The sequence below is a fragment of the Sus scrofa genome, chromosome 13 (genome assembly GCF_000003025.6).
Source record: "Sus scrofa isolate TJ Tabasco breed Duroc chromosome 13, Sscrofa11.1, whole genome shotgun sequence".
NCBI lineage: Eukaryota > Metazoa > Chordata > Mammalia > Artiodactyla > Suidae > Sus > Sus scrofa.
In genome coordinates, this window is record NC_010455.5 from 147,460,694 (window position 1) to 147,485,963 (window position 25,270).

The 25,270-nt window shown below is 41.2% G+C and overlaps 1 protein-coding gene across 8 annotated transcripts; it reads right to left on the reverse strand.

Moving 5' to 3' along the window:
• On the reverse strand, positions 5,165–25,125 carry CD200 (CD200 molecule). Of its 8 annotated transcripts, none has more exons than XR_002337904.1 (6): positions 24,739–25,125; positions 21,521–21,602; positions 17,507–17,827; positions 15,265–15,653; positions 12,300–12,407; positions 5,165–6,406 (listed from the first exon to the last, which is right to left on the reverse strand). XR_002337904.1 is itself a non-coding variant. In XM_005670230.3 (6 exons), the coding sequence occupies exons 1-6, from the start codon at positions 24,748–24,750 to the stop codon at positions 6,399–6,401; spliced, it is 804 nt and encodes a 267-aa protein (XP_005670287.1). In that variant the 5' UTR covers positions 24,751–25,125; the 3' UTR covers positions 5,165–6,398. The 8 variants fall into 8 exon arrangements, 6 of the variants coding, with proteins under 6 accessions (XP_005670287.1, XP_020926044.1, XP_020926043.1 ...); XM_005670230.3 differs by having other exon boundaries at positions 15,381–15,653; XR_002337905.1 differs by lacking the exon at positions 5,165–6,406 and adding an exon at positions 7,079–8,960.

A 25,270-nucleotide genomic window follows, 5' to 3' on the forward strand; every position in this document is an offset into this window, starting at 1 on the left:
TTTTTTTTTTTTTTCCGTGTCTTTTTTAGAGCTGCACCCAAGGCATATGGAGGTTCCTAGGCTAGGGGTCTAATCAGAGCTGTAGCTGCCAGCCTACACCACAGCTCCCAGCAATGCCGGCTCCCCAACCCACTGGGCAAGACCAGGGATTGAACCCAAAACATCATGATTCCTAGTCAGTTTCATTTCCACTGCACCACAACAGGAACTCCACAACTCCCTTTCTGAATTCCAACTCTTTGAGCTGAGTGCTCCAGTCTCTAGGCTAATATGATTTAGGTGAAAAGTATCTAAGTTGTGTTGAGTTCTCTGGAACTTTCATGTTCTGGCAAGTTCTTTCTAGCATGACATATTATTAAATCTAGTAGAGCAACATAATTCTAGGAAGAACTTTCAGGAGTATCAATTTTTGTATCCTCTGTAAGTATCTGGAGGTCTCTCTGCCATCTCTAATGGCAGGTGGTGGCTGTTAATACTCTGGAGTAAGCTGGCAAAACTATTCAGAAAGCTAATGCTGGAGTTCCCACTGTGGCACAGTGGGTTAAGAATCTGACAGCAGCAGCTCAGTTTGCAGCAGGGGTGAGGGTTCAATCCCTGGCCCAGTGCAGTGGGTTAAGGATCTGGCATTGCCGCAGCTGTGGCAAAGATCACAACTGTGGCTTGGATCTGATCCCTGGCTGGGAACTCCATATGCCGTGGGGTGACCAAAAAAGAAAAAAAAAGAAAGCTGATGCTCAATAAAGAAAGGACTTTAATTGTTGTGGGGGTTTTGTTTTGTTTTAATAGGGTGCCAGCATGGATGGTTCTGGTAGGACTCTCTTCCTGGCTTACAGACAGCCACCTTCTTGCTAACCAGGTTCCCTTTGCCCAATATGAAGTAAGTCAAAATTCTGAGACACCAACTTTTGTGTTTTATTCCTTTGGTCTTATCCTCAGCACAAGGAAAGTCCAAATCATCCTGGATGGTGCCTCGGGGTCCCTGCTTCTGTTGACGCAAAGCCCAGCAGGTTTCCTCTCTGCTCAGCCAGAGAGCAGCCCCCACTGCCAACACCCCTATCCCTACCTCAACCCCGCATCCACTTCTGGACAAGAGTGGGGCTGACTGTGAAGGTGAGGAGGAACTGAAAAGTAACTGAGGGCATGTGGCTTGTGCTGCTTCAAGTGGGGGTTTTTGAGAAACCCCCACTGGACAGATATGTCTCAGCATACAAACTTGCGCATATTAGGAGATACACCCCTTCTCACCTGAGCCTTTACAGCCACTCAGAAAGACAGACTTGGTCCACACCCAGTTCATAACTAAAGACATGTAAATTTTGAGAGATTAAGTAACTGGCCACAAAACAAACATGTGTCAGGGATGGAACTGAAACCCCATTCTTTCAGTTCTAAATCTATTATGTTTTGTCTCTAGGCTTCATGGCTAGCAATTTCTAAAAGTCCTTTTCTGCTCTCTAGTTCAAGCCTGCTCTCTCATCAGGCAGGAGAGATGTGTCAGTGCAGTTGTATGAAGAGCTCCTCCCTCCCATAACGGATTAGCATAACATTTATTTGTTCAAGAATATAAAGCAGGAGTTCCCGTCATGGCTTAATGGTTAATGAATCCGACTAGGAACCATGAGGTTGCAGGTTCGATCCCTGGCCTCACTCAGCGGGTTGAGGATCCGGCATTGCCATGAGCTGCGGTGTAGGTCACAGACACGGCTCGGATCCCTCATTGCTGTGGCTCTGGCGTAGGCCAGCAGCTACAGCTCCAATTGGATCCCCAGCCTGGGAACCTCCATATGCCACGGGAGCGGCCCTAGAAAAGGCAGAAAAGACATATATATATATATATCTCAAGCAAGCAAGCAAACAGGTGAAAAACCTCTATCCTCATGAAGCTTGCAGTCCATTGGAAGGAGACAGATAATAAACAAAATAAACAAGTAAAGCATGTAGGATGCTAGATGGTGGTGGATGCAAGGGAGAACAATGAAGCAGGAGAAGGAGAAAGAGAGTTTTTTGATGGGGAAAAGGCTTACTTGGCCACTCACAAGAAGAGCATCCCAGGCATAGAGAGGAGTAAGGGGCTAAGGTACTGTGGTGGAAACCTGTTTAAATGTTGGTGAAATAGCAAGGAGGCTGGTGTGGCCTGCAGAGCATGAGTAGGAAAAAAAGTGGTAGGAAGTGATTTCAGAGACTATCAGGGAACCCAACCATGTAGCACTATCTACCCCACATACAGACTTGGCTTCTATTCTAAATAACATGGGGAGCACTTGGAAAATTTGAGCAGAAGAATGGTATGATTTGTCTTGACCTATATTTTAAAACAGATATGAGAACAGACTAAACAGGGGAGGAAGCAGAAGCAGGAAGATGTATTAGAAAACTATGGCAACAATCTAGGAGAAAGATAATGATAGTTTGGCCCAGGTGGAAAGCTTGGGGGTAAGCGTTAGATTCTAAATATACTGACAGAGCAAATAGGATATACTGATGAATAGGATCTGGGATGAATGACAGTGTGAGTGGAGGGAACAGAGAGAGCACCAGGCAGGAGTCCAGGATTCTGAATTGGAGTTTTAGTCCCATCTCAAATTTTCAGTGTTACCCAAGGAAAGGCACTGAAAAGCTTGGGGCCTCATTTTTCACATCTATAAGTATGGGCTTAGATACCATCCTGATCTCACAAGGCTCAAATGAATGTGATAGCTATGCAAAAGTTGGCTTGCTTATGATTGAATCTCAGCTGTCTGTGACCTTGTTCAAGTTCATTAGCCTAAGTGACTGGTGGGGAGGCTGAAGTCAAATCTGGAACATCTTGAGAGCAAATATAAAAAACAAAAACAAAAAAACACTACAGTTCTGAAGAATTACTTTAGGGAGTTTTCTTTTTCTTTTCTTGTCTTTTTAGGGCCGCACCTGCAGCATATGGAGGTTCCCAGGCTAGGGATTGAATTAGAGCTGCAGTTGCAGTCCTATGCCACGGCCACAGCAACACGGGATCCAAGCCACATCTGCGACCTATACCACAGCTCATGACAACTCTGGATCCTTAACCCACTGAGTGAGGCCAGGGACTGAACCAGAGTCCTCATGGGTACTAGCTGGGTTCATTAACCCCTGAGCCATGACTGAATCTCCTGAGTTTTATTTTTCAAATGTTAAATCTCATTCTTGATGAGCCAAGAATAACCATAGAAAGTTGGTCCAAAAATATTTTAACCAAAGCTTCATAGTCTCTAGTCATAATATGGATTTTGTCCTCTTTGTACTTATATTTGTGACGTGTCACCTAATTGGCAATTAATAAATTCCTATCCCTCCTACCAATCCTGACCTTCAGTTTCAGTTCCATTTTAGCACAAAAGGTTCCTTTTGCTTTCTATTGTCTCTGAACTCATTTATCACCACCCTGGAAATTTTCTAAATTTTTACTACCAAGAAAATTGTGTGCTTGAGTTATTATAAGTGACTCAAATGTTTACAACTTCCCCAACCTTGGTTAAATATGCAAAGCGCAAACTGTCACTTTCCAATTCACAAATTTGATAAAAGCTCCCTTAAGTGAAAGGTTTAGGATGAGTTTGGAGGAGTTGGTGAGCCTCTCCCAGGGGTGAGAGAGCAGATGTCACAGGGCAAGACTGGTGCTCCCCAAAGATCTGCCTTCTCAGACAGAGCCGCATGCTCTGAGTTATACCTTCTTCCTCCTCTGTTCATTCTCTCTCACCCTCCCAAGTCTGGAGGTCCAAGTCAAAACCTACCTATTCTAAGTCCAAGTCTGTCAATAGCCTGCAAGGATAAGCCATTTAATAAGTCAATTCAAACTGCATTATTGGAGTTTCCATCATGGCTCAGTGGAACGAATCTGGCTAGCATTGTGAGGAGCAGGTTCGATCCCTGGTCTCACTAAGTGGGTTAAGAATCCGGCGTTGCTGTGAGCTGTGGTGTAGGTCACAGACACAGCTCGGATCCCATGTTGCTGTGGCTGTGGTGTAGGCTGGCAGCTACAGCTCTGATTCAGCGACCCATAGCCTGGGGACCTCTATATGCTGTGGGTTCAGCCCTAAAAAAAATAATAGTAAATAAATAAATAAATAAACTGCATTATTAATGAAGAAGAAGGACTAGTGCCAGAAGTCTCTGAAGTTTAAGGGGGACTCCCAGAAAGGTAGTGGTCCAACTACAATTATGGTGGGATGGTGGAATGCTTGGGTACTGTGAACATAGCTATTTAGTGAGAGGTGCCTCTGGGAAAAATTCATGAAATCTCATAAGGTAATTTCTCTCTTTGCCTCTACTTTGAGCAGTCCTCAGTACTGTCCCTAAGACCATTTCAGGGGATCCACAAAGTCAAAACTACTGTCATAATCATACCAGTTACTTATTTTTTCTCTTCCTTCTCATTGTCTTGCAAGTGTCCTGCAGGATTTTCCAGGACTACATGATATGTGATGCTGATATCACTCTGATGACTAACAAAATGCATACTTATAGATTTTTGTTTTTAAAATTTATGTTTTTTTCCCCCTCTCCTGTGGCACGTAAAAGTTCCTGAGCCAGGGATCGAAACTGAGTCATGGCAGTGACCTGAGCCACAACAGTGACGATGCTGTATCTTCAACCTGCTGAGCCACTAGAGAACTCCACAATCTATCAGTTTTAATCTCAAATATGTTAACTATCAACAGACATAATTTTCTTTATAAGAAAATACTTTGGGGTCCTCAATAACGTTTTTAAGCAGGTAACGGGGTCCTGAGTCCTTTAACTGTTTGAGAACTGCTGCTTTAAGTTATTCTGTCTGATCTGGCAGCTGAGATACCAGAAATACAGCAAAACCAGAAGCAGGGTGGTACTCCCAACTAAATTCAAAACTGTGTGAGCTAATCTCTCTGCAAAGGTTGGCATCTGGAAGCAAAATCAAAACAGCACGTATAAGGAAATGCTCCAAAATTGACCAGGTCATGTCAAAAATACACAGGTACCAACATGAAGGAGCTCTCACTGGTCAGATCAAGGACATCAGATTTGTGATGAATCAGAAATGTCAACGGCATCTTTAAGGGCTAAGATATGGAAGAGGAGGAGAGAGTTTCCTAAACAGAGGAAAAATATATGGATTATCATAAATGTCCACATTTTCCACATTTCCTAAGAGAATATCATGACCCAAATATTTGGGGTTGACACTTTTAATTATTAGGTGTATTAATACAAATATATGAAATAATACAGAATTAAATAACATGAAAAGCTTACTAAATATATAAATATTCAATTCAACAATGAAAACAAGTTTTAGTTCTTACGTCACTGATAGACAAGAAAGCAAAAGACACGGACAAAGCCACTAACTTGGTCTTATGATTATTTAAGAGTTGAAAACCGTTTCACTAGTTAAAACAATACGTTTACAACAAACAGATTTATACATCCATACATGCTTCCTCTGCTACTGTGAGACTCATGAGAAAAGAAGCTGGGAGACACAACTGGGGACTGCTATTCAGAAAACTGTCTAAGTGCCTGTTTTCATAATGTGTTTTCATTATGTGATTTATAATGGCTGAATTTAGAATGACTAAAATACGGCTAGGTCACATTATGGGACAAATGGATGAGATACGCATGCTTTTTTAAAAATGTGAGCTGCTAGCTACAACTAACAATATTTACTCTGCTATAAAAACAGATAAGTAAAGTCAATATTATTTCACAATAAATTCAGTTCTATTTCCATCGCGGTAAACATCACAGAAGTACATGAAGAACAGCAGTGAAACTGAGGGTTCTAGAAAGAATGCTTATTAGCAAAACGGTAAGCAGGGAATGGACTAAACGCCAAGTAATGAGGAAATAGACTTAAGGACCAAAGAAGAAGGGAAGAAGAAATGGAACATCAACAGAAAGGCAAAAGTTTGTCTCAGAAAAGTTCTTTGGTCCTTAACCTTCCTGTGTTCTCTCTCTTTTCCATTTCTTTTCTCTTTGTTTATTCTTTTTTCCTGGAATGAGATAGTTTTTTTGAGCAGAATGGCAAATTATCTGGTCCAACTCCTTAATTTTCTGGATGCAAACGGGGAAGCTCATTGACATAGTGATTAAACTCGAGTTGCCACCAGTCAGAGTCAAAGTCAGCCTCTGAGCAGTGGCTCCTGATTCTAAGTCCAGTAGCCTCACAACAGCACAAAATCAAGTCCTACAACAGACCTGACAGGTAAAGTAACTTCCTCTTGGAACTCACATAAGCACTAGGTAGCCTAGATGATATAAAGTTTTGAAATTCTTAGGCCTTGACTCCCACGTCTTTTGCTTCTTTAGGTTCCATGGAGAATGACCCTTTTTTCCTCCTGCTTTCCTAAGTCAGATTCAAGTAGACCAGGGAATAACTTTCAGGGCTCTGTGTGACTCCTCTAGGGCTCTGAGTAAAAGAAAGAACAAGATATTAACTTTGAACATTTATAATTTCTCTTCTAAAAGATTTAAAGAACAGAAGGATTAATAAACACAGAATTCCCCAATGCATATTTTCTTTCTTTTTTCCTTTTGTCTTTTTAGCCCCACCCCCACCCCCACCCCAGGCATATGGAGGTTCCCAGGCTAGGGGTCTAGTCTGAAGTGTAGTGGCTAAGCTGTGCCATAGCCACAGTAATGCAGGATCCGAACTGCATCTGCGACCTACGTCACAGCTCACGGCAACCCACTGAGTAAAGCTAGGGATCGAACCTGTGTCCTCATGGATATTAGTCAGACTTGCTTCCTCTGAGCCATGACGGGAGCTCCCCAGAATTCCCCCATGCATATTTCATTGGTGAAGATAAGGAAGTAGACTTTCCTGATCCAATGTGATATGAGAGGCCTGTAACTCTCTTCAAAAGGACATGAGTAATTTTAGGAAATAATAGTTTGCTATTATTCAAGATTTTTTTTGTCTTTTTGCCATTTCTTGGGTCGCTCCCACGGTATATGGAGGTTCCCAGGGTAGGGGTCAAATTGGAGCTGTAGCCACCAGCCTACACCAGAGCCACAGCAACTCGGGATCCGAGCCATGTCTGCGACCTACACCACAGCTCACGGCAACTCTGGAGGCTTAACCCACTGAGCAAGGCCAGGGATCGAACCCACAGCCTCATGGTTCCTAGTCGGATTCGTTAACCACTGAGTCATGACGGGAACTCCAAGATTACACTTTCTTAATAATACACTTAAGACTACAAGTAAAAGAACACATTCAAGAATTCCAAATGAATTACATGTTTTTTGTTTGTTTGTTTGTTCTTTAGGGCCACACCCACAGCATATGGAAGTTTCCAGGCTGAATGTTGAATCAGAGCTGTAGCTGCCGGCCTACACCACAGCTACAGCAACTCAGGATCTGAGCTGCGTCTGCAATCTACACAACTCTTGGCAACGCTGGATCCCCAACCCATTGAGTGAGGCCAGGGATCGAACCCCCATCCTCATGGATACTAGTCGGATTTGTTTCCCCTGCACCACAGGGGGAACTCCATTTACATGTATTTTATTTATATGACCTTGAGCTTTGTTTCCTATGCATACTCACTTGCTGGACATTAGGATGGGGACAGTCACTAAGTAGACGGATGGAGGCTCTTTCCAGGGCTATTAGCTTCCTACCACTTAAACTGGAAGGATGTGGGCCTCCCTACAAGGCACTTAAACAGTGAAGTAAAAGACCTGGTATTTTATCATGGCCCCACATCTCACCCTCTGTGTAATCTTAAGCAATGCTTTACCAGACTGCAAAGTTCTGCACGTTTTAACCTTGCCGGTATTTCCAGTATAAGTGATCTGTGGTGAAAGACACAGGCAAGAGTGCTCAGGCTTATGGGTCTGTTAGCCGCCTGGTTTGTGATGGGGTTTTGCTATAACATTTTGATATGGTGGGTGGCACTCGCACCCATTTCAAGGGTAAAATTTTATAGAAAAATAGCCTTGGAATGCAAAATTTCTCCCAGTAATTCTAACCTAGGTAGTTCAATAAAGGTTGCTTCACACTCTTCTCATATAAAGCACCACATTTCTTCTGCTTGGAACTATGAGGAAACTGGGGTGGAGGTGAGGATTCTCACTCATTCAGCCTTCATCTGGGAAGCTTAAGTACAATTATTTGGCAAAGCAAAGATTCTGAATTTTTTTAAACAAACATCCTTTGTATTATTCTTCCAACTAATCACCAATTTCACCACCATGAATCATTTATTGAGCAGCTCTGTCATTTGACATAATACTAAGCTTAAAATAGGAGAAAGTGACCTGATTTTTTCCAAAATATAGTGTTTTACTAACATTGTCATTATTATTGCAAAGAGCCCATTTATAGGTTAGGTTATTGTGAAGCAAAATGAAAAAAAATCAGGTTTAAAAAATACTTCTACTTGAAAGAGTCAGACACTTGAAGAAAAATGAAGTTTGGAATATGTATTTCATATGATTGTCGAAATCTTCTATTGGTTTCTAATTCAGCTTGATCCAATTAAGCAAAAGAAGATTGCTACTCAAAATAAAGATTTCTAAAAATTAGGTGATTGTCTATGATAATCCACCCCAAAGTGAAGCATTTGCTCTTGAGAAGCTTATAATCATTGTTGGGTTGACTAATGAGAAATAAAAAATTATTCTCAACCTCAAATTTACCTTCACTGTAGTATAAGTGGAAGGGGCAAATTTATGACATCAACTGGGTTTTAAGAGAAAGAACTATCATGAGATGGCAGAAAATTTCCCTGGGAAATTTAATTTCTTTCCAGTTTTTATTTCAGTAATAAAGTACTGATTCATGAAACAAAACAAACAAACAAACAAAAAAAAAAGAATGTTCTTTGAAAACCTATTAACCCATTGTCACATTGTTGTAGTCTCATGGAAAGTCACTGTGACGATTCCATTAGGAGTGGTATAAAGAGAAGCTGCCTCTAACTCGTCATCCCTTCCTTCAGAATGTAGCTTTACGGCTGAAAAAAAAAAACATCATTACCCTCTGACATTACACAGACTTGCACGAACATGCAGAAAGTCTGATTTCTCTACGAAAATAACATCTGTCATTAGAGATTACCCCTCTGTCCACAAACTATAAATTTTCTTATGTTTGTGTGGTCAACGAATCAGGGATTTTAATCTAAAACAATTTTCGTGGGTCATTTATCTAACAAAGAGTTGAACTTAACAGATTTTTCTTACTACTGGGCAGCTGCATGGAAATGACTCTGTCTGCTTATATGCAGTAAGCTCAAGAACTAATTCATCTCTCTTTCTTCCATCCTCACAAACTCTGAACACACACACAGTCAGTTCTCTTCCCACTCTCATTTCTGTTCACATCACCACTTTTTTAGGTCACCAGGTCCAGAATCTTGTCGTTTTTTTTTTTCTTTGCCCCCCACATCCACGGTGGAAGTTCCCAGGCCAGGACTGAATCCAAGCCACAGTTGTGACTTATACTACAGCTGCGGCGATGCCAGATCCTAATCCACTGCACAGACCAGGGGACAAATTTGTGCCTCAGCAGTGACCTGAGCAGTTGCAGAGACTGCTGTATCCTTAGCTGACTGTACCACAGTGGGAACTCCATTGGATCATTTTTGACTGATCGTGTTTCTCTGCCCCCAAAAGTTTTATGTTTCAGAAGATAATAGAAAGAAAAAGGAAAAAAAAGGGTAAAGAAAAATGGAATGAAAATATGGTAAGACTATTCACTTTCATCACAAGCTGACAATCAAAATTTGTTATTCAAAGACATAAAAAATATCACTATTTTTGATTATTTTCTTCTCTTTCTCCCAACTTTTTTATAACTTAAGTTTTGGTCTTTACAAACCAGTATTTCCTCAGCCTTGCAGGTTTAAGTCTCCAGTATAATCAACACCTGGAGAAAAAAGAAAAAAGGAGTTCCTGTCGTGGTGCAGTGGTTAACGAATCCAACTGGGAACCATGAAGTTGCAGGTTCAATCCCTGGCCTTGCTCAGTGGGTTAAGGATCTGGCGTTGCCATGAGCTGTGGTGTAGGTCGCATGGATCCCATGTTGCTGTGGCTCTGGTGTAGGCCAGCGGCTACAGCTCCAATTGGACCCTTAGCCTGGGAACCTCCATATGCTGAGGGAGTGGCCCTAGAAAAGGCAAAAAAAAAAAAAAAATTAACACCCGATTTTACTAGCTATTTAAGTATACGGGACCAAATAATCTGACTATTAACATTTTTGAAACCAGCCAGAAAATATCTAATCACTCAAAATAACCACTGCACATTCAGTGTAATTAACGGAATTGGCCATATATCATGAAAACATAATCAGTAAATGGCAATCCTAGGGTTTATAGGATTCAATTTAGGTCTGGGTGTTTATTTTGTAAATGAGAATAAGAGGGCTTATTTTATGAATAAGAAAACAGAAATAAGCTGACTCTTCACTTCAGGAATGGAATAAGACATTGAACAATTATATTTCCCAGAAAATGCAAGACTTAATGAACAAAAGACAATTATTTTGCAAATGCGTCTTTCTAGTGAAATTTACCTTGGGCTTAAATAGAATGTATGATAAGATCCTTGTCCAAGAGGGACTTTTTAAAATGAATTTGATTACTTCATACTTTTCTGCTTGTACTTTACAAAATAATACAGGAATACCTGTTGCTTTTCTTATAAAATCACAAGAATTAATAGGGTGCTTTTATAAGGCTTATGCAAAATTAAATGTTCAAGAAACCTAGAAGATGAGAGATATTCATCTATGAGACATTAAAGAAAAAAAAAGGCAGCATTTGAGTAAGATTTTTAATAGAAATGTAAAATAACACTCAAAGCCAACTCCCCCCCCGCCCTTTCAGTCACCTGACATGCAGAAAACTCCCATATCACCTCTTCATCCTAGGAAATCCCCATTACATGCAACATAAACTGAAGCTTTGCATGCATTAGCTTTAATAAATTATACACTGTCTTAAAATCCAAAGAAATTTAATCCTCTCTCTCTAGCTGAATCCTCTTATTGGATAGTGTCTCTTGCTTTATATTTTCTCACAACATTTTAGACTCGGCATCTATGAGGTACTGAACTTGCAATTTAAAAAAAAAATGGAATTGAAAAAATCACCTTGAAAATCCATCCATTCATTCATTCATTCACTCTTTCAATGAACATTTATTGAGCACCCAGTATACATAAGACACTGTGATAGATGTTGCAGGGAACAGAGGGAAATTAACAGTATATAAGGGCAGCACAGTTATTATGTGTCACCTGTATGTTGCCTACAGTGTCTGAAACTGTGCGAGAACATACCATAGAAAGCACTCCTTAATTAGTGATCATATCAGACATATTTGTCTGATATGATATACCCCACAGTCTCTTAAGTGGGGTAGCTGACCTGGGGAATGCTGTAAAAAGAGAAGAGACTGTCCTGGGTAGAAAGAACACAGCCTGGGTACCAAGATTTCTCTGGCTTTGCCATCAGCTGATTCACAGTGATGGAATAAGCATTTTTCACGCTTCCTCTCATCAATCCTTACTCTTAATTTACAAAATAATGTGCCCTTAAGAGAGCCTAGTAAAAGAGGAGTTCCCGTCGTGGCTCAGTGGTTAATGAACGTGACTAGTATCCACGAGTATGTGGGTTCGATCCCTGGCCTTACTCAGTGGCATTGCCATTAGCTGTAGTGTAGGCCGTAGATTCGGCTCAGATCCCGCTTTACTGTGTCTGTGGTGTAGGCCACCAGCTACAGCTCTGATTCAACCCCTAGCCTGGGAACCTCCATGTGCTGTGGGTGTGGCCCCCCAAAAATAAAAGTTTTTTTTAAAAAAGAAGAGCTTAGTAAATGAGGAGTTCCCCTTGTGGCTCAGGGGATTACGAACCCAACTAGTATCCATGAGGATGTGGATTCAATTCCTGGCCTCGCTCAGTGCGTCAAGAACCCAGCATTGTAGTGTTGCCATGAGGTGTGGTGTCAGTCACCGACACGGCTTGGATCCCGGGTTCTGTGGCTATAGTGTAGGCTGGCAGCTGCAGTTCTGATTTGACCCCTATCCTGGAAACTGCCATATGCCTCAGTGCAGCCCTAAAGAAAGAAGAAAAAAAAAAAAGAGTTAATAAATGAGAAGCAGAAAAGTTTAAAGTCCAATTGCAAGAAAATTACACTGAAGTGTTTTAAAATACTATCAACACCTACGTATTCCGAAAACACCAAACCAAACACAAAGTTGTCACCTCTTTATTTATAACATCATGTGACCCCCACATTGCCATTAAATCATCATGTCTGTCCTTCTTTATACCTCTGTGGGAACTCACCTCGGTCTTGGTTTCGACGACGTTTCCAGTATAGTAAGATTGAGATTAAGACCAGAAGAATCACCAGAGAAACAATACTTAACAACAGGGGAACTGAAAACCAAAAGCCTGTGGGTTTTGAAAGGAGAAAAGGAAAAGCAAGTCATAAGTGGATGCTGCAGAGTTTAAGTAAAAAGTGATAAATCGACAGTTATGATGAGTTTTTACTGGAGCTGAGCTTTTGATGAAAATTCTTAAATACGTACATATTGAGGTCTGTAGTCATGAGTTTATATTATTTGAATAACATTTAGATAATAATTGCTAACATGTTTCACATGGTTACTATGTAATAAGAGCTTTGAATCTGTTACCTCATTTAATCCTCAAAATAGCCCAAGAGTTAGGTATTATTATCATCAAACAGACTTTTTTTTTTAAAGAAAACAAACCTGAGGCTTAGGGAAGTTAAATAAGCCCAAAAATCAGGGTAGTAAATGATAGAACAAGGCTTGGTCAGAGGTCTGTTTGCCTACAAAGTACATATTCTTTGCCACACTGTCCATTAAAGTAATATGTTTATTGAGGAATTTTTGGAAAATACAGAGAAATAGAAAGGAAAAAAATCTAATGAATCTCATGATTCCAACCCCCAGGAATAACTCATCTCAGTGTTATCACCATATTCCTTCTAATCTCTGTCTTTGTTATTAAACCTCTTTCTGATAGTCAATAAACGCAATTTAACCAGAACATCAGCTCCTTAGTGTCCCTGTGTGATACAAAGGCAGAAGGGCATGCCCCAATTTTGGCATCTCCAGAATCTTCTCCATTCCTTTATAGTGGGATCTGTCAAGTCACAGTTTAACTGAGCACCTTCAGATTTCTCTAACTTCAGTAGTTCTAGTGCTAGACATAAAGCTCTCAGCATGGAAGAGCCTTCATATATGTTTGCACACTGGACAAACATTATATAAATGATGTATAAACATTACAAATAAGTCAATTTTGGCTTTTTTTTTTTTTTTTTTGTCGTTTTAGGGCCACACCCAAGGGATACGGAGGTTCCCAGGCTAGGGGTTGAATCAGAGCTATAGCTGCCGGCCTACACCAGAGTCACAGCAACCCTGGATCCGATGAGCGTCTGTGACCTACACCACAGCTCACAGCAATGCTGGATCCTTAGCCCACTGAGCGAGGTCAGAGATAGAACCCTCATAGATGCTAGTTGGGTTCGTTAACCGCTGAGCCAGGATGGATCTCCAATTTTGGCATTCTTGGAAGACACATTCCCTTCAGGTTCTTGTTTTTCAGCAAATTTACCTTTCACTCTGGCTGAATATGATGTCCAAATTCAACACCACAAACCTCTTGACCAAGTTTACCTAAATGTTGAATTTTTTAAAATTTTGATTGTCTACTTTTTCAAGGGCCCCAGAAATGACTACAGGAGATGTCTTTGGAGGCCACCGTACCATCAAGACATAAGCTTTTCCAAGTTATAATGTTCACAATGTCCGCAGAAAAAACCAGCAGTATCTTTTTTATGAGGCTTATCCAGAGTTAGTGTTTCAAAACTACCTAGAGAAAATCAGCTGTGGCTGTGATCATTGAAATGTCTCGTCCCTAAAATCTTGGCTCCCTTTATTCTCTTCCATAATTTTTACCTCTTGTATTGATGAGGCCCAGAGGTAGTAGTTTAGATAGAAACGCAAGAGAGTAAAAGGGGTCTTGAACAGAATACAGTTTGTTTTCAAAGGAGGTGAGAAAAACACCTCAGATCAGCCCCTTTCCCACAGTGTAGACTATGCAAAGGTTTCATCATAGATGTGGCTTCTTGCAGGAAAACATCTCAGTCTCACCAGGTTGAGCAGATGCCTCTTCTCCACAACCTCAGTTCTACCACAGCTTCCTGCCTTCCTCCCTCCCTCTTTCCTCCCTTCCTCCCCCTTTCTTTCCTTCTTTTCTTTCTCTTTCTTTTTCTCTTTCTTTCTTTCTTTCTTTCTTTTCTTTCTTTCACTTTCTTGCTTTCTTACTTTCTCTCTTCCTCTCTTTCTTTCTTTCTTTCTCTCTCTCTCTCTCTCTCTCTCTTTCTTTCTTTCTTTCTTTCTTTCTCTTCTGCACCTGCACTATATGGAAGTTCCCAACTGAAGATCCACCCCAGGCCCCAGCAATGACCAGAACCTCAGCAGAGACAGTGCTGGATCCTTAACCCTCTGTGCCACAGTGGCAACACCTACCACAGTCTTCTTTCTTTTTTAAAAAGTCTTTTTAAAAATTTTTATTGTGAGTTCCTGTCATGGTGCAGCAGAAATGAATCAGACTAGGAACCATGAGGTTGCGGGTTCGATCCCTGGTTTTGCTCAGTGGGCTAAGGATCTGGCGTTGCCATGAGCTATGGTGTAGGTTTCAGACGTGGCTCGGATCTGGCTTTGCTATGGCTGTGGCACAGGCTGGCAGCTGTAGCTCCAGTTAGACCCCTAGCCTGGGAACCTCCATTTGCTTTTTGCGGCCCTAAAAAGCAAAAAAAAAAAAAAAAAAAAAAAATCATTGAGATAATGTTCATTTACAAGGTTGTGAAAATTTCTGCTGCATAATAAAGTGACCCCATCATACGTAAACACATATCCATCCTCTCTCAGATTCGTTTCCCACATAGATTATCACAGAATACTGGGTAGAATTCTCTGTGCTATACAGTAGGTCCCTTCTGGCCAATCACAGCTTTCTTACTGAAGCATTAACATGCAGTTTTACCACTGCCCAGCCCCTTCTGCATTCCTGGGTAGACCAGAAGCTCCCCGTGTGTAGGGACTGAGTCCTCACTGTTGAATTTCTGGCATAACAAATGCTCAGTTAGTAGCAAGGAAGAATAAGTCAATGGGTGGATCTCAGCAAAAGCATGTGGTATGTGGGCAGTGTACATTTGCCAAAGTAAAACTGACTTTATTGGCTTCCTCAGCTCTGTTTTTCTTCCCCTACTTACCTCATTCTCGTCCTTATCAGCTCCTTTGCTAACAGGCCGCTGAGAGGCTCTTTCACCACCTTCCAGGTGTGTGTCCACAAATGTGACCACAGCAAGCTTTGCCCACCCTCTCTTACCTTTGTTCACAGTTTCCCTGTAGTCAGTCACAGTCCCCAGGTGCAGCACCTGGCAGATCACCTCCTTCCCCACCTGACTCTTGGGGTCTTTGATCTGGAGGATGCTGGTGACAGACGTTGTCCCATTGGGGTGTACGAGAATCTCAGTACTGTTCTCAATCCCTGACCCAGATATCTTCCAGGAGATCATAGGGGCTGGGCGAGCATTGGCAGAGCAAGTGATATTTAGTTGGTCTTCAGATAATTTATAGTGAAGGGATACTGTGGGCTGTACTGGGACAAAAAAAAATGGTCTGCCATCAGTCAAACATCTGGAATGAGTCCCACGCTCTCTTCAGAGAGATGAGAGAAAGATCTTTACAGAAAGACAGTGGGGCCTAGAAAATAGCCTGGCACATCCAACCTAAACCAGGGCCTTCACAGTTCTTCTCGCATCTAATTCTCTAACTTACAAGATGGAGATGGGCCTAGGACAACCCTGTGATCCTCTCTGTAGTTTGTTTTTGGGAGAATTAGCTGCATGGACAGAGGGCCCCTTCTCCCCCAAACAGTGCAGAAACTAATTATTCTTTTCTCCTTTTCCATGAGCAGTGCAACATCTCTGCCTTCTTCTCAATATTCCTCTCAAAACCTACCAATCAGCACCTCCACACAAGGAGTCTACACTTCTCAGAAGCACCAGGGCTGTTTCAGAACAGGGAGCTTGTAGAGGGGCCGCCACTTAGAGACACCTTTTTCATTCACTGGGCCAGTGAATGAGATGCATGAAGCAGGCCTGGAAAGGTCCTGTTTGAAAGATCTATTCAAAATTCAATTAGGAATTCACAACCAGTAGTCTGAAAATCACAGAATGACAGTGGTAAGGACCCTGGAGATCACCTCACGAAGTTAAGAGAAAATAACTAGCTTGTGAAAGAAAAGACATTATTTTTAGGTCAGCTGTACTCTGTTCCCTTTCAAAAGTCCCTTGACTAATGAGTTCATTTTCTTTGGAATATACAGTTTATCTCTGCTGATTAAACGCAAGCTTGCCTTTCTGTGGCTGGCTTCGGAGCCCACAAGATAATTAAAGGGCGGTGCTAAATGAAAGGCTGCCTGAGCTCAGAGGTTCAAGCGGTGGGTAAGTGGCAGGAGGTTGGAGGAAATGAGCCTCTAGGACTGTAGCTCAGTCTGGAGTACTCAGATTACTAGCATCAATGAGCCCAGGAGGAAGAGAGACAAAGTGAAGGATGAGAAGTATGGTTGACATGGATAGACTGACTGGCAAGGCTCCACAGTCTATCAAAGAATGACATAGATGCAAACTATAAGGTATGACTGGAAAGGGCCAGTGTGGAAAAGAATTACAGGATTACTAACTAGAAGACTCAGAGAGGTCTGCTTTTCAGGCAAAAATAAATGAATCAATGAATGAATAAATTAATTAATTAAATAAAATTATGAGTAAAGAAGGCAGGGAAGAATAAAGAAAGACAAACAAAAAAAAAAAGAAAGAAAAGGAGTCCCCTTTGGGGTTAAGGATCTGGCACTGTCATTGCAGCCAGCTGGGTGGTTGCTATGATGCAGGTTTGATCCCTTCCACATGCCATGGCGCATCCAAAAAAAGAAGAAGAAGAAGAAACAGGAAAAAAAAAATGAGAAAAGTATGATACAAGAAGGAAAAGGAAGAAAACATGAAATGGAAGGAAGGGAGGGAGGGATCCAAAAATATTAAAGCTGTTAGAGACCCTAGAGATGATCCATTTCCCATTTATGCTACAGACAAATAAACTCTGGTATAGAGAGTGGACAGGACTCTTTTAGGGTCACATGACTGCTCATGGCAAAACCAGGTCTGAACCATATCACTATTCAGGGAGAACTTGTCCTCTCTGTAGTCCTTAAGTTATTCTTATTGACAACAGGATTCTTCAGAGCAAAGATATCCCAAGACAGATACTCACCATAGCCCCACGAACTCTCCAAATAACTATAATCACAGTTACACTAGACATGAAAGGCCAAGTGTCCTCCCATAAGCCTTTCTGGGGTTAGAATCCTGACAAACTGGGTGCTACCACTATGTCCCAAACACTCTTAAAAATAACATTTCTAGTCAAGGACAATGTATTCTCAGAGACTCTCACCAGAGAGGGTGAGGCAGGCTATTCCTGAGATCTTCCCGGCACCAAAGGTATTGAAGAGGCACTTGTAACAACCCTCATCCTCCAAGGTGGTATTCCAGAAGGTAATGGTTGAGTTCATGAGTCCCAGCTGGGTGATGTTTATCTTGTCCTTATAAGCAGGCTGAACTACAACCCCATGGTTCTTGCTGAAGGTGATCATGTTTTCTGGGCTCACAGCCTTGATTTTTTGCCATGTCACAATCAAAACTTCCTGGGGATTTTGCAGAGAGCATCTTAAAGAAGCAGGTGTGTTCAGCCGCTCTCTTACATCTTGGGTCACCACTTTCACCATGGAATCATAAAAGAACATTTACATTTTAGATATTAATACATACGAAAGGTATGCTTTTTTCTTATTAAAAAACGCACCTTCAAAGTTAGATTTTAAAATACTAAAAATGCAAAAAAAAAACCCACCAAAAACATTTAAGTACATTTCTGATGTTACTAGACAAATATAAGTTCAAAATATGTTTGTTCAGTCTTTAAGAGGCGCAGAGTATAAAAACAAGGAAGCAAATTCCCAGTGACAGGAAATTACATGAAGAATCCCTGCAAGTGGCAATTATGTGAAGTGAGCTTCAAGATGGAAACTGTCAGATAGGATAGAAGCATCATCAAGTGAATTTGTGCCTAGAGCAGTTCAGGAACAAGAAAGAGCCAATGGACAATAGGCACAATGATTAGTTTAAGTGAAGAAGGTATAGCAACCCTATACATTCCACATACACACACTGCAAAGGGAAGGGGCAGCATAGTGATGTTTGCCTTCAGGAAGCAGTGCTGAAGATAGAGAGATACACAGGACAGTGCTCTGGGAGGCTGACAGTACCAGAGAGCAGACAATCTATATATCCTCCCATTTTTACTGAATGCAGTGCAGAATATAAAGCATGGCAACAATTTCTTCCCCCTCCAATGCTGGCTACTCATATTAATATGATAGAAAACCCAGTGGGAAGTCTCAGTATAATAACAAACAGCCAAACATTTAAGAAAGCTAACACGATGACAGAGGAATTATAAACCCTTCAAACCTAAGAACTCATACAAAATGAATAAAGATATCACAAATCAATAAACACTTTGACATGAATAAATGTGACATGTTAAGTGTGAAAATGAACCAGCACTGTAAATAGTAGGAACTAGAGATATAGAAAATGAGAACTATAGGAGTTCCCTTCGTGGCTCAGCAGTTAACAAACCCAGCTAGGATTCATGAAGATGCAGGTTCAATTCCTGGCTTTGCTCAGTGGGTTAAGGATCCAGGGTTGCCACGAGCTGTGGTGTAGGTCTCAGACATGGCTCAGATCCCACATTTCTGTGGCTGTAGCATAGGCCGGAGGCTACAGCTCTGATTTGACTCCTAGCCTGGGAACTTCCACATGCCATGCGTGCAGCCCTAAAAAAAAAAAGGAGAAGAAAATGAGTAACATAAAAGTGTAATAGCTTGGCTGACTTAGCAGAATGAACACCACTGAAGAGTAATCTAGTAAATAGGAAGACCAGTTCATGGAATTCTTCTAGAATGTAGCATAATGATGTAAAGATATAGAAAAGATTAAAGAAAAACTCAAAGAATGGAATGTTTCAGCATCAGTCTACTAAGACTTTCAAAATGAGAGAAAAGGGAGACTGAAAGACAAAAAAACTCTAAGGGACAAAAATATATTATTCAAAACGATAAAGGGAGGAGTCTAAAATTAAATATATCTATCGATCATGAACCTTCATGCACCTAGCAACAGAACTGAAATATGTAAAAAGCTAATAAAACTCTGAAGAAAAATGCATAAATCCACAGTCATAATGGGATTTTCATAGTTTTCTCAGAATCTTCATCTCCATATGCTTAAAAAGCATATGGAGCAAAATATCAAATATGCAGATATAAAGTATTTAAGGAGTTCCCATCATGGCACAGTGGAAAGGATCCATGAGGTTGCGGGTTTGATCTCTGGCCTCGCTCAGTGGGTTAAGGATCTGGCATTGCCGTGAGCTGTGATGTAGGTTGCAGACACAGCTTGGATCTGACGTTGCTGTGGCTCTGGCATAGGCCACAGCTGTAGCTCCGTTTAGACCCTTAGCCTGGGAACCTCCATATGCTGTGGGTGTGCCCCTTAAAAAAAAAAAGGACAAAAAAGACAAAAAAAAATAAAGTATTTGAAAAAAAATGAATATAACAAATGCATGTGGATATGAGCATGTATTATTAAATTTTCATCCAGAAGAAAACACACAATTTTTTTCAAACAACACATGGAACATACTCCAAAACTGAACTTGCAAAAGCATACCAAAAAATGATCTTGAATTCTGTCCACAATGCAATAAAATTAGAAATTTACATACTTCCTTCAGCTCTTATGGTGTCATAAATCATAGGAAGAATTATAAATTACTATGAGTGACAATGAGAATATCGTATATTAAAATCTGTAGAAGTCAATGAAGTTATTCTCAAGGGAAAATATTTACTGCTAACTTATAAGGAAACAAGAAATACTGAAAAATGAGTACATACATGTATCCAAAATTTTCACCCCCAAAAAAGTAATAAAAGGAGTGAATTAATAAAGTTGAAAGCACAAATTAATAAAAAGGTGCACCAAATGTAGACTTAATCAAAACCACCAAAATCTGGGTTTTTTTAAGACTAATAATACACATAAAAGGGCTAGAGTTATTAGAAAAAAAGAAGGCAGCACAAAAACAAACAATATCCTCTCAACAACCCTCAACATCAGGAATGAAAAGTTGGGCAGAGCAACAAATAGAAATTGGAACCCCCAAGTGTTGCCTAAGTCCAGTTTTAGTGAGGCAGATATGAAAAGTTCTGGGGAGAATACCTGCTGTTAGGACTGGGGTTTCCTCAAGTTAGTTGAGATTTTACAGAGCAGAGATTTAAAGAAATCACTGCTTTTAGAATAAAGAAGGGAAAAGGGATCCAAGCTAGAGTTTTAACTTCTTGGGTGATTTCTCTCTATGGAAGAAATCATTTCGTGGAAAATTTACAATTCTTTGCCGCTTAAGTGAAATTCCAAATTCCACTTAAATTCCTCCTGTTGATAAATCCTGTGCTGCAGATGGTGTGAAGCTTCCCTTTCCTACAGCTGTGAAGACTGATGGAGAATATCACACAGAAGATGGTAGAAGGCCAGCAGCAAAGTGGGTGGTCTCCCATGGACCCAGGGGAAAGGTCTGGCACAGTAGGACATTCAGCAGGGAAGTGGACAGCACAGGCTGCTTTACTTAATAGACCATGTGAATCTAGGTAACCTCTACATTTCATTGTTTTTAAAATTTTTCTATAAAAGAGAGATATACCCAATTTTAAGGCATATTGCCAAATTACCTTCCCAAAAGGCTATATGCATGTATACTCTCCCCCAAGTATTCCCAAACCTTTACAAACATAGGGACCTACTATTTTAAACATTATTCAATCTGACAGGCAAAATGATATCTTAATTTAGAAAGAGGTTTTTCATGCTTGGTTTTTTCTGTGAAAAGATTTTTGTTGTTGTTGTCTTTAAGGCTGTACCCATGGAATATGGAAATTCCCAGGCTAGGGGTCAAACAGAACCGCAGCGGCCAGCCTATGCCACAGCCACAGCAATGTGGGATCCGAGCCATGTCTGCAACCTACACGACAGCTCACAGCAACACTGGATCCTTAACCCACTGAGCAAGGCCAGGGATCAAACCCACATCCTCAAGGATACTACTTGGGTTCATTACCGCTGAGCCACAACAGTAACTTCTGAAAACAGTTTCTTAATATCAAAGTCTTTGAAAACAAAATTGTGGAAAGCAAAAAGGACCACTCCCACTCCTCCAAAGGAATTACAGTTTTAAATAATTCATGCAGACAAATGAACTAATATAGCAAATGAACACACAAGAGTGGCCAGAGGTTTCCACTCCAGAAACTGTTCCTGGATTCCAAGCAGGGGAATTGAATATCTTTACCTTGTGCCCTGCACAGCATCCCTGCTGCCATGAACCAAATCAGTTGGAAGGTAGAGAGATGGCAGAAGAAGCTCCTGAACACCTGAAGACAGAAAGCAAAGTACAGAAATGGGCGTTTGGAAAAAGCTGAGGAAGCTTCAGTCTAATTGCTCTTTCAGGGATTGCAGCTCAAGTTTAACCACTGGAGACCTTTGGTTTTGTGTAGGCAGAACCAGAGACTATAAATGGAAGAAATAACCAAAGGTGCTCAGGATATAGGGAGGGAAAAGCAACAGAGTGGCTCCTTTATTACAGCCATCCCTAGCAATTTGAGGCCGTGCTGCCCAAGACACCAACAGTTAAGATTGCTAGGAAAACAAACTGCCATAAATATACCCAAAAACCACAGATGCCAAATGTAAAGAAATCAATCTCCAAATAACCCACATCTATTAATATTCGAAATGTAACTCAAATGGAACCACTTTTTAGGACGTGTGACTGCCTTGAAGTTTGCTGAGGTAGATTTTCCTAAAAATTCTGCACAATTTATATAAATTGTACCTTTTTAAAAAACCAGTAATGGCTTTATTTTTTTCTTCATTGCTGTATTTTCACAAGTCTGGGCAGAACTCCTTGGCCTTTTAAAAATCATAGTGGTATTTAAGAGAATGGCATTCTAGATATCATTTTGTCATAAACGGAGAGTGGAATAGAGACAGATTAACTTCACTCAGCAGCAGTCCCATGGCTGGTCTTGGTCTCCATCAGTGTGTTCATTATAAGAGGGGCCAAGCAAGGAATGGAACTTTTCCCTATATTTTTTCTACATTTCTATATTTTTATAAAATATAAGTAGATAAGAAATGCAGATTTCTTTGTAGTTTTCTTTAACTGGACCTCATTTTTATTTCATGGTGCCATTCCAACGAGAGTTAGAGACGTAATTTTAGTCAATGTCACCTACTCTCTGTCAGTTCAGTCCACCAACACTTGTTATCCCAATCTGTGGCATTGCATCCACAGTCCTGGGAATGCCAAGCCATGGGACAGGGCTATTAATCCTTGGTTGCAACCACTCTATCCACGCTGACATTGTGTTCCTTTCAAGTCATCCAGGTCATCGATTTGTGATTTGTGCAATTAAATTTTGTGCTTATGGGCTATTCTCTCACAGCGCCCGATTCTCCTGATTCTGTGTCTCAGGGTTCTTCCTGTGCTAGACAAAGGAGAATTCTACAAGGCTCTCTGCCTAGACTCCCATTTGTCCACCCAATGTCTGTTTTACTGTTCCCTTGCCATGTCAGGTAGGCTTGCCTCTTCCACAGTTCCCCCAGGAAAGCAAGGCACTGGTGCTTTCTGTTCTTGGATTTCAACACCTACATGTAAGTTCTATTCACCATTCTCCCGAACTTCCCACTCCCAGGGGTCAGGCACAGAGCATCCTTTTTAGGCCACAAACCGACACCAGTCAGTCCCTCTTTGCTCCCCCAGCCTAGGGTCAGAAAGCTGCTTCCTCTGTCACCTTGTATTCTTCCCATCAACTTGTTTTGGGGATGAATGTATGCCCTTGGTCTTTTAGTATTCAGGCTTTTAAAACCCAAATGCTTAGGCTCTTGCTATTTCAAGCTTTGGCTTCTAAAATGAAAAACATTTTCTTTGGCGTTCTAATTCCACACCATTCTTTTAAAGCCCTCATGCCACATGGAAATCCAGGGTCTAGCAAAGGCTATAATGAAGAAAGCAGAGTGAAAAGCTGTGTTTTAGGACAGGAGAGAAAGCAGAGGTACACTAAAACATAAGATGGGTGAACTGTGAGCCTAAAACATAAGATGGGTGAACTGTGAGCCAGCAATGTTTAAGAAATAGAAGCATGGTGATTGAGGCAAAGGGAATCAGAAAGAAAGCCTTGCTATTAAATATACACATGTTTCGGGCTAGCACAAATACTAGATGTGTAAGCTAGGACAAATCATTTTACCTCTCTGAGATACAGAAAAAAATAATAGTACCAACCTTCTCCCTGTTAAAAAGACTAAATGTGATAGTATGTGTAAAGCTCAGTGACATACAAATAAGCACTAAACCAATGTTGCTGCTATCTCTTCGGGTTACTAAGAGAATTAAGCATTTAGGGCCTTTAATACAGGGCATAAGATATAGTAAATGCCAATATGCATTAGGTAGCTTAAAAAAAATTCATTGACCAGATCAGACAATAATGGAAATGGAGAAGTCCAGTTACAGCCTCTGCCAAGAGGACCAGGGTTCAAAGGCCCAGGGTCTTACCTGATAGTTGCCCACCTGGCAGCTACATTGCCCTTATACATACCTCTTTCCTTGAAAGTTTCTAGATCGAAATCCTGTTCCTGCCACATATAGTCACACGGACTCGGAAAAATTAACCTCTCTGCCTGTTTCTTTACTTGTAAAATCAAGTAATAGCTACTCCTTTGAGGGATAGCTGTGAAAATTAAGAGCACCTAACACACAGTAAACACTAGCTCGAAGGCCACCATTCTCCTTTGTTAAGGAAGATACCGAAATAACTGGCTGTGTGGTCTTACCAATAAACTGTATACAAAAGAAATTACCTTGAGGTATTCCTCATATTTAGATTTTATTTTTTATTGTTTTTTAAATTACTTATACCTATGTAAATGAAAATCCTCTCCTTCCTTCATTTTGTCATGTACACAGATCCTGAATAAACAAAATGTCTGTCTTTCATGGATACCCTGGGTGTTAACCCTCATTTATCCCATCCTTTATGGCTTCCCAAGGCAAAGGCCTAGAGGATGGAGAAAGAGGCTGGAGCATCACTGAGGGAGCGAGATCTCCTGGAGAAAGTGAGCCCCAAATTCTGCAACCTCACCCTAGCTTTCAATGCCCAAACCGAGCAATACAAGCACCTTCCATACTCGCCACCAGCACCTGCCTCCCAAACCAGTTCCTCACTGAGGATGTCAGTGATCTTCGGAGAAGCATCTCGTCCCTTTTCCAGAGCCGAGGGACAGAGAATCAAAAATCCAGGAATGGCCTGAAAGCCCCCACTTCAGAAGGCAAAATCCGCCCCTCCACGCGGTTAAGTGCCGAGAGGAAAGCGCTAGCAGAAATACCAGCTCCAGACCAGACTAGGGAAAGCCGCAGTCTGGCGCTCTCTGCCCGCCACCGCCCCAGGGCCATCGGCGCGTTGTAGCCCACCCGGCGCCCTCTTTCCCACGCCTGGCCCGGCTCACCAGTCTCTCCATCGTCGCTCCTGGCCGCGCGCGGTGGCTAGCTTCACCCAGAAGCCCGGAGGAATCGCAAGCCAGACCTAGCAGCGTTCCTCTAGTTCGGTGGAGCAAGGCTACCCAGGTCTAGTTCCCCCGAGCTGCCTCACTGCTCCGGCTCAAGCCCCTTCCCCACGCCCCGCCCCTTATGCAAAAGAAGGCGGAGTTGTAGACAATAAAATAAAATAACACATCTTTTTTCTATCTTCAGAACATTCCGCATTTTCTCAGAAGTGGCAACTGGGGAGACTGAAAAAGTGTTTGAAAAAATATGCACGTTACCATTTTCATTACACAGAGAGAGAAAAAGAAGGGGAGAGGTGGGAAGACATGAACTATTTCACTGCGTTTATGCTTGGAGGAATGGCAATCTGCGTTGTGGAGCGGGCACGTAAGGAAATGATTTTTGAGAAATACTATACAGTTTCTCCGATCACCACTGCTGAAAAATGCAAATATTTTAAAGCTGAGTTTAACTGATAGACACTTTACAAAATAA

Bases quoted from the DNA above. Each gene is read 5' to 3' on its own strand.
- CD200 (XM_005670229.2), bottom strand. The intron at 17,828-21,520 runs GTAAAGATATTC...CCATGGTGAAAG, and splicing joins GATGCTGTGCAGGGCACAAG to TGGTGACCCAAGATGTAAGA. The intron at 15,654-17,506 runs GTGAGAGTCTCT...TTTTTGTCCCAG, and splicing joins AGCCTGCCTCACCCTCTCTG to TACAGCCCACAGTATCCCTT.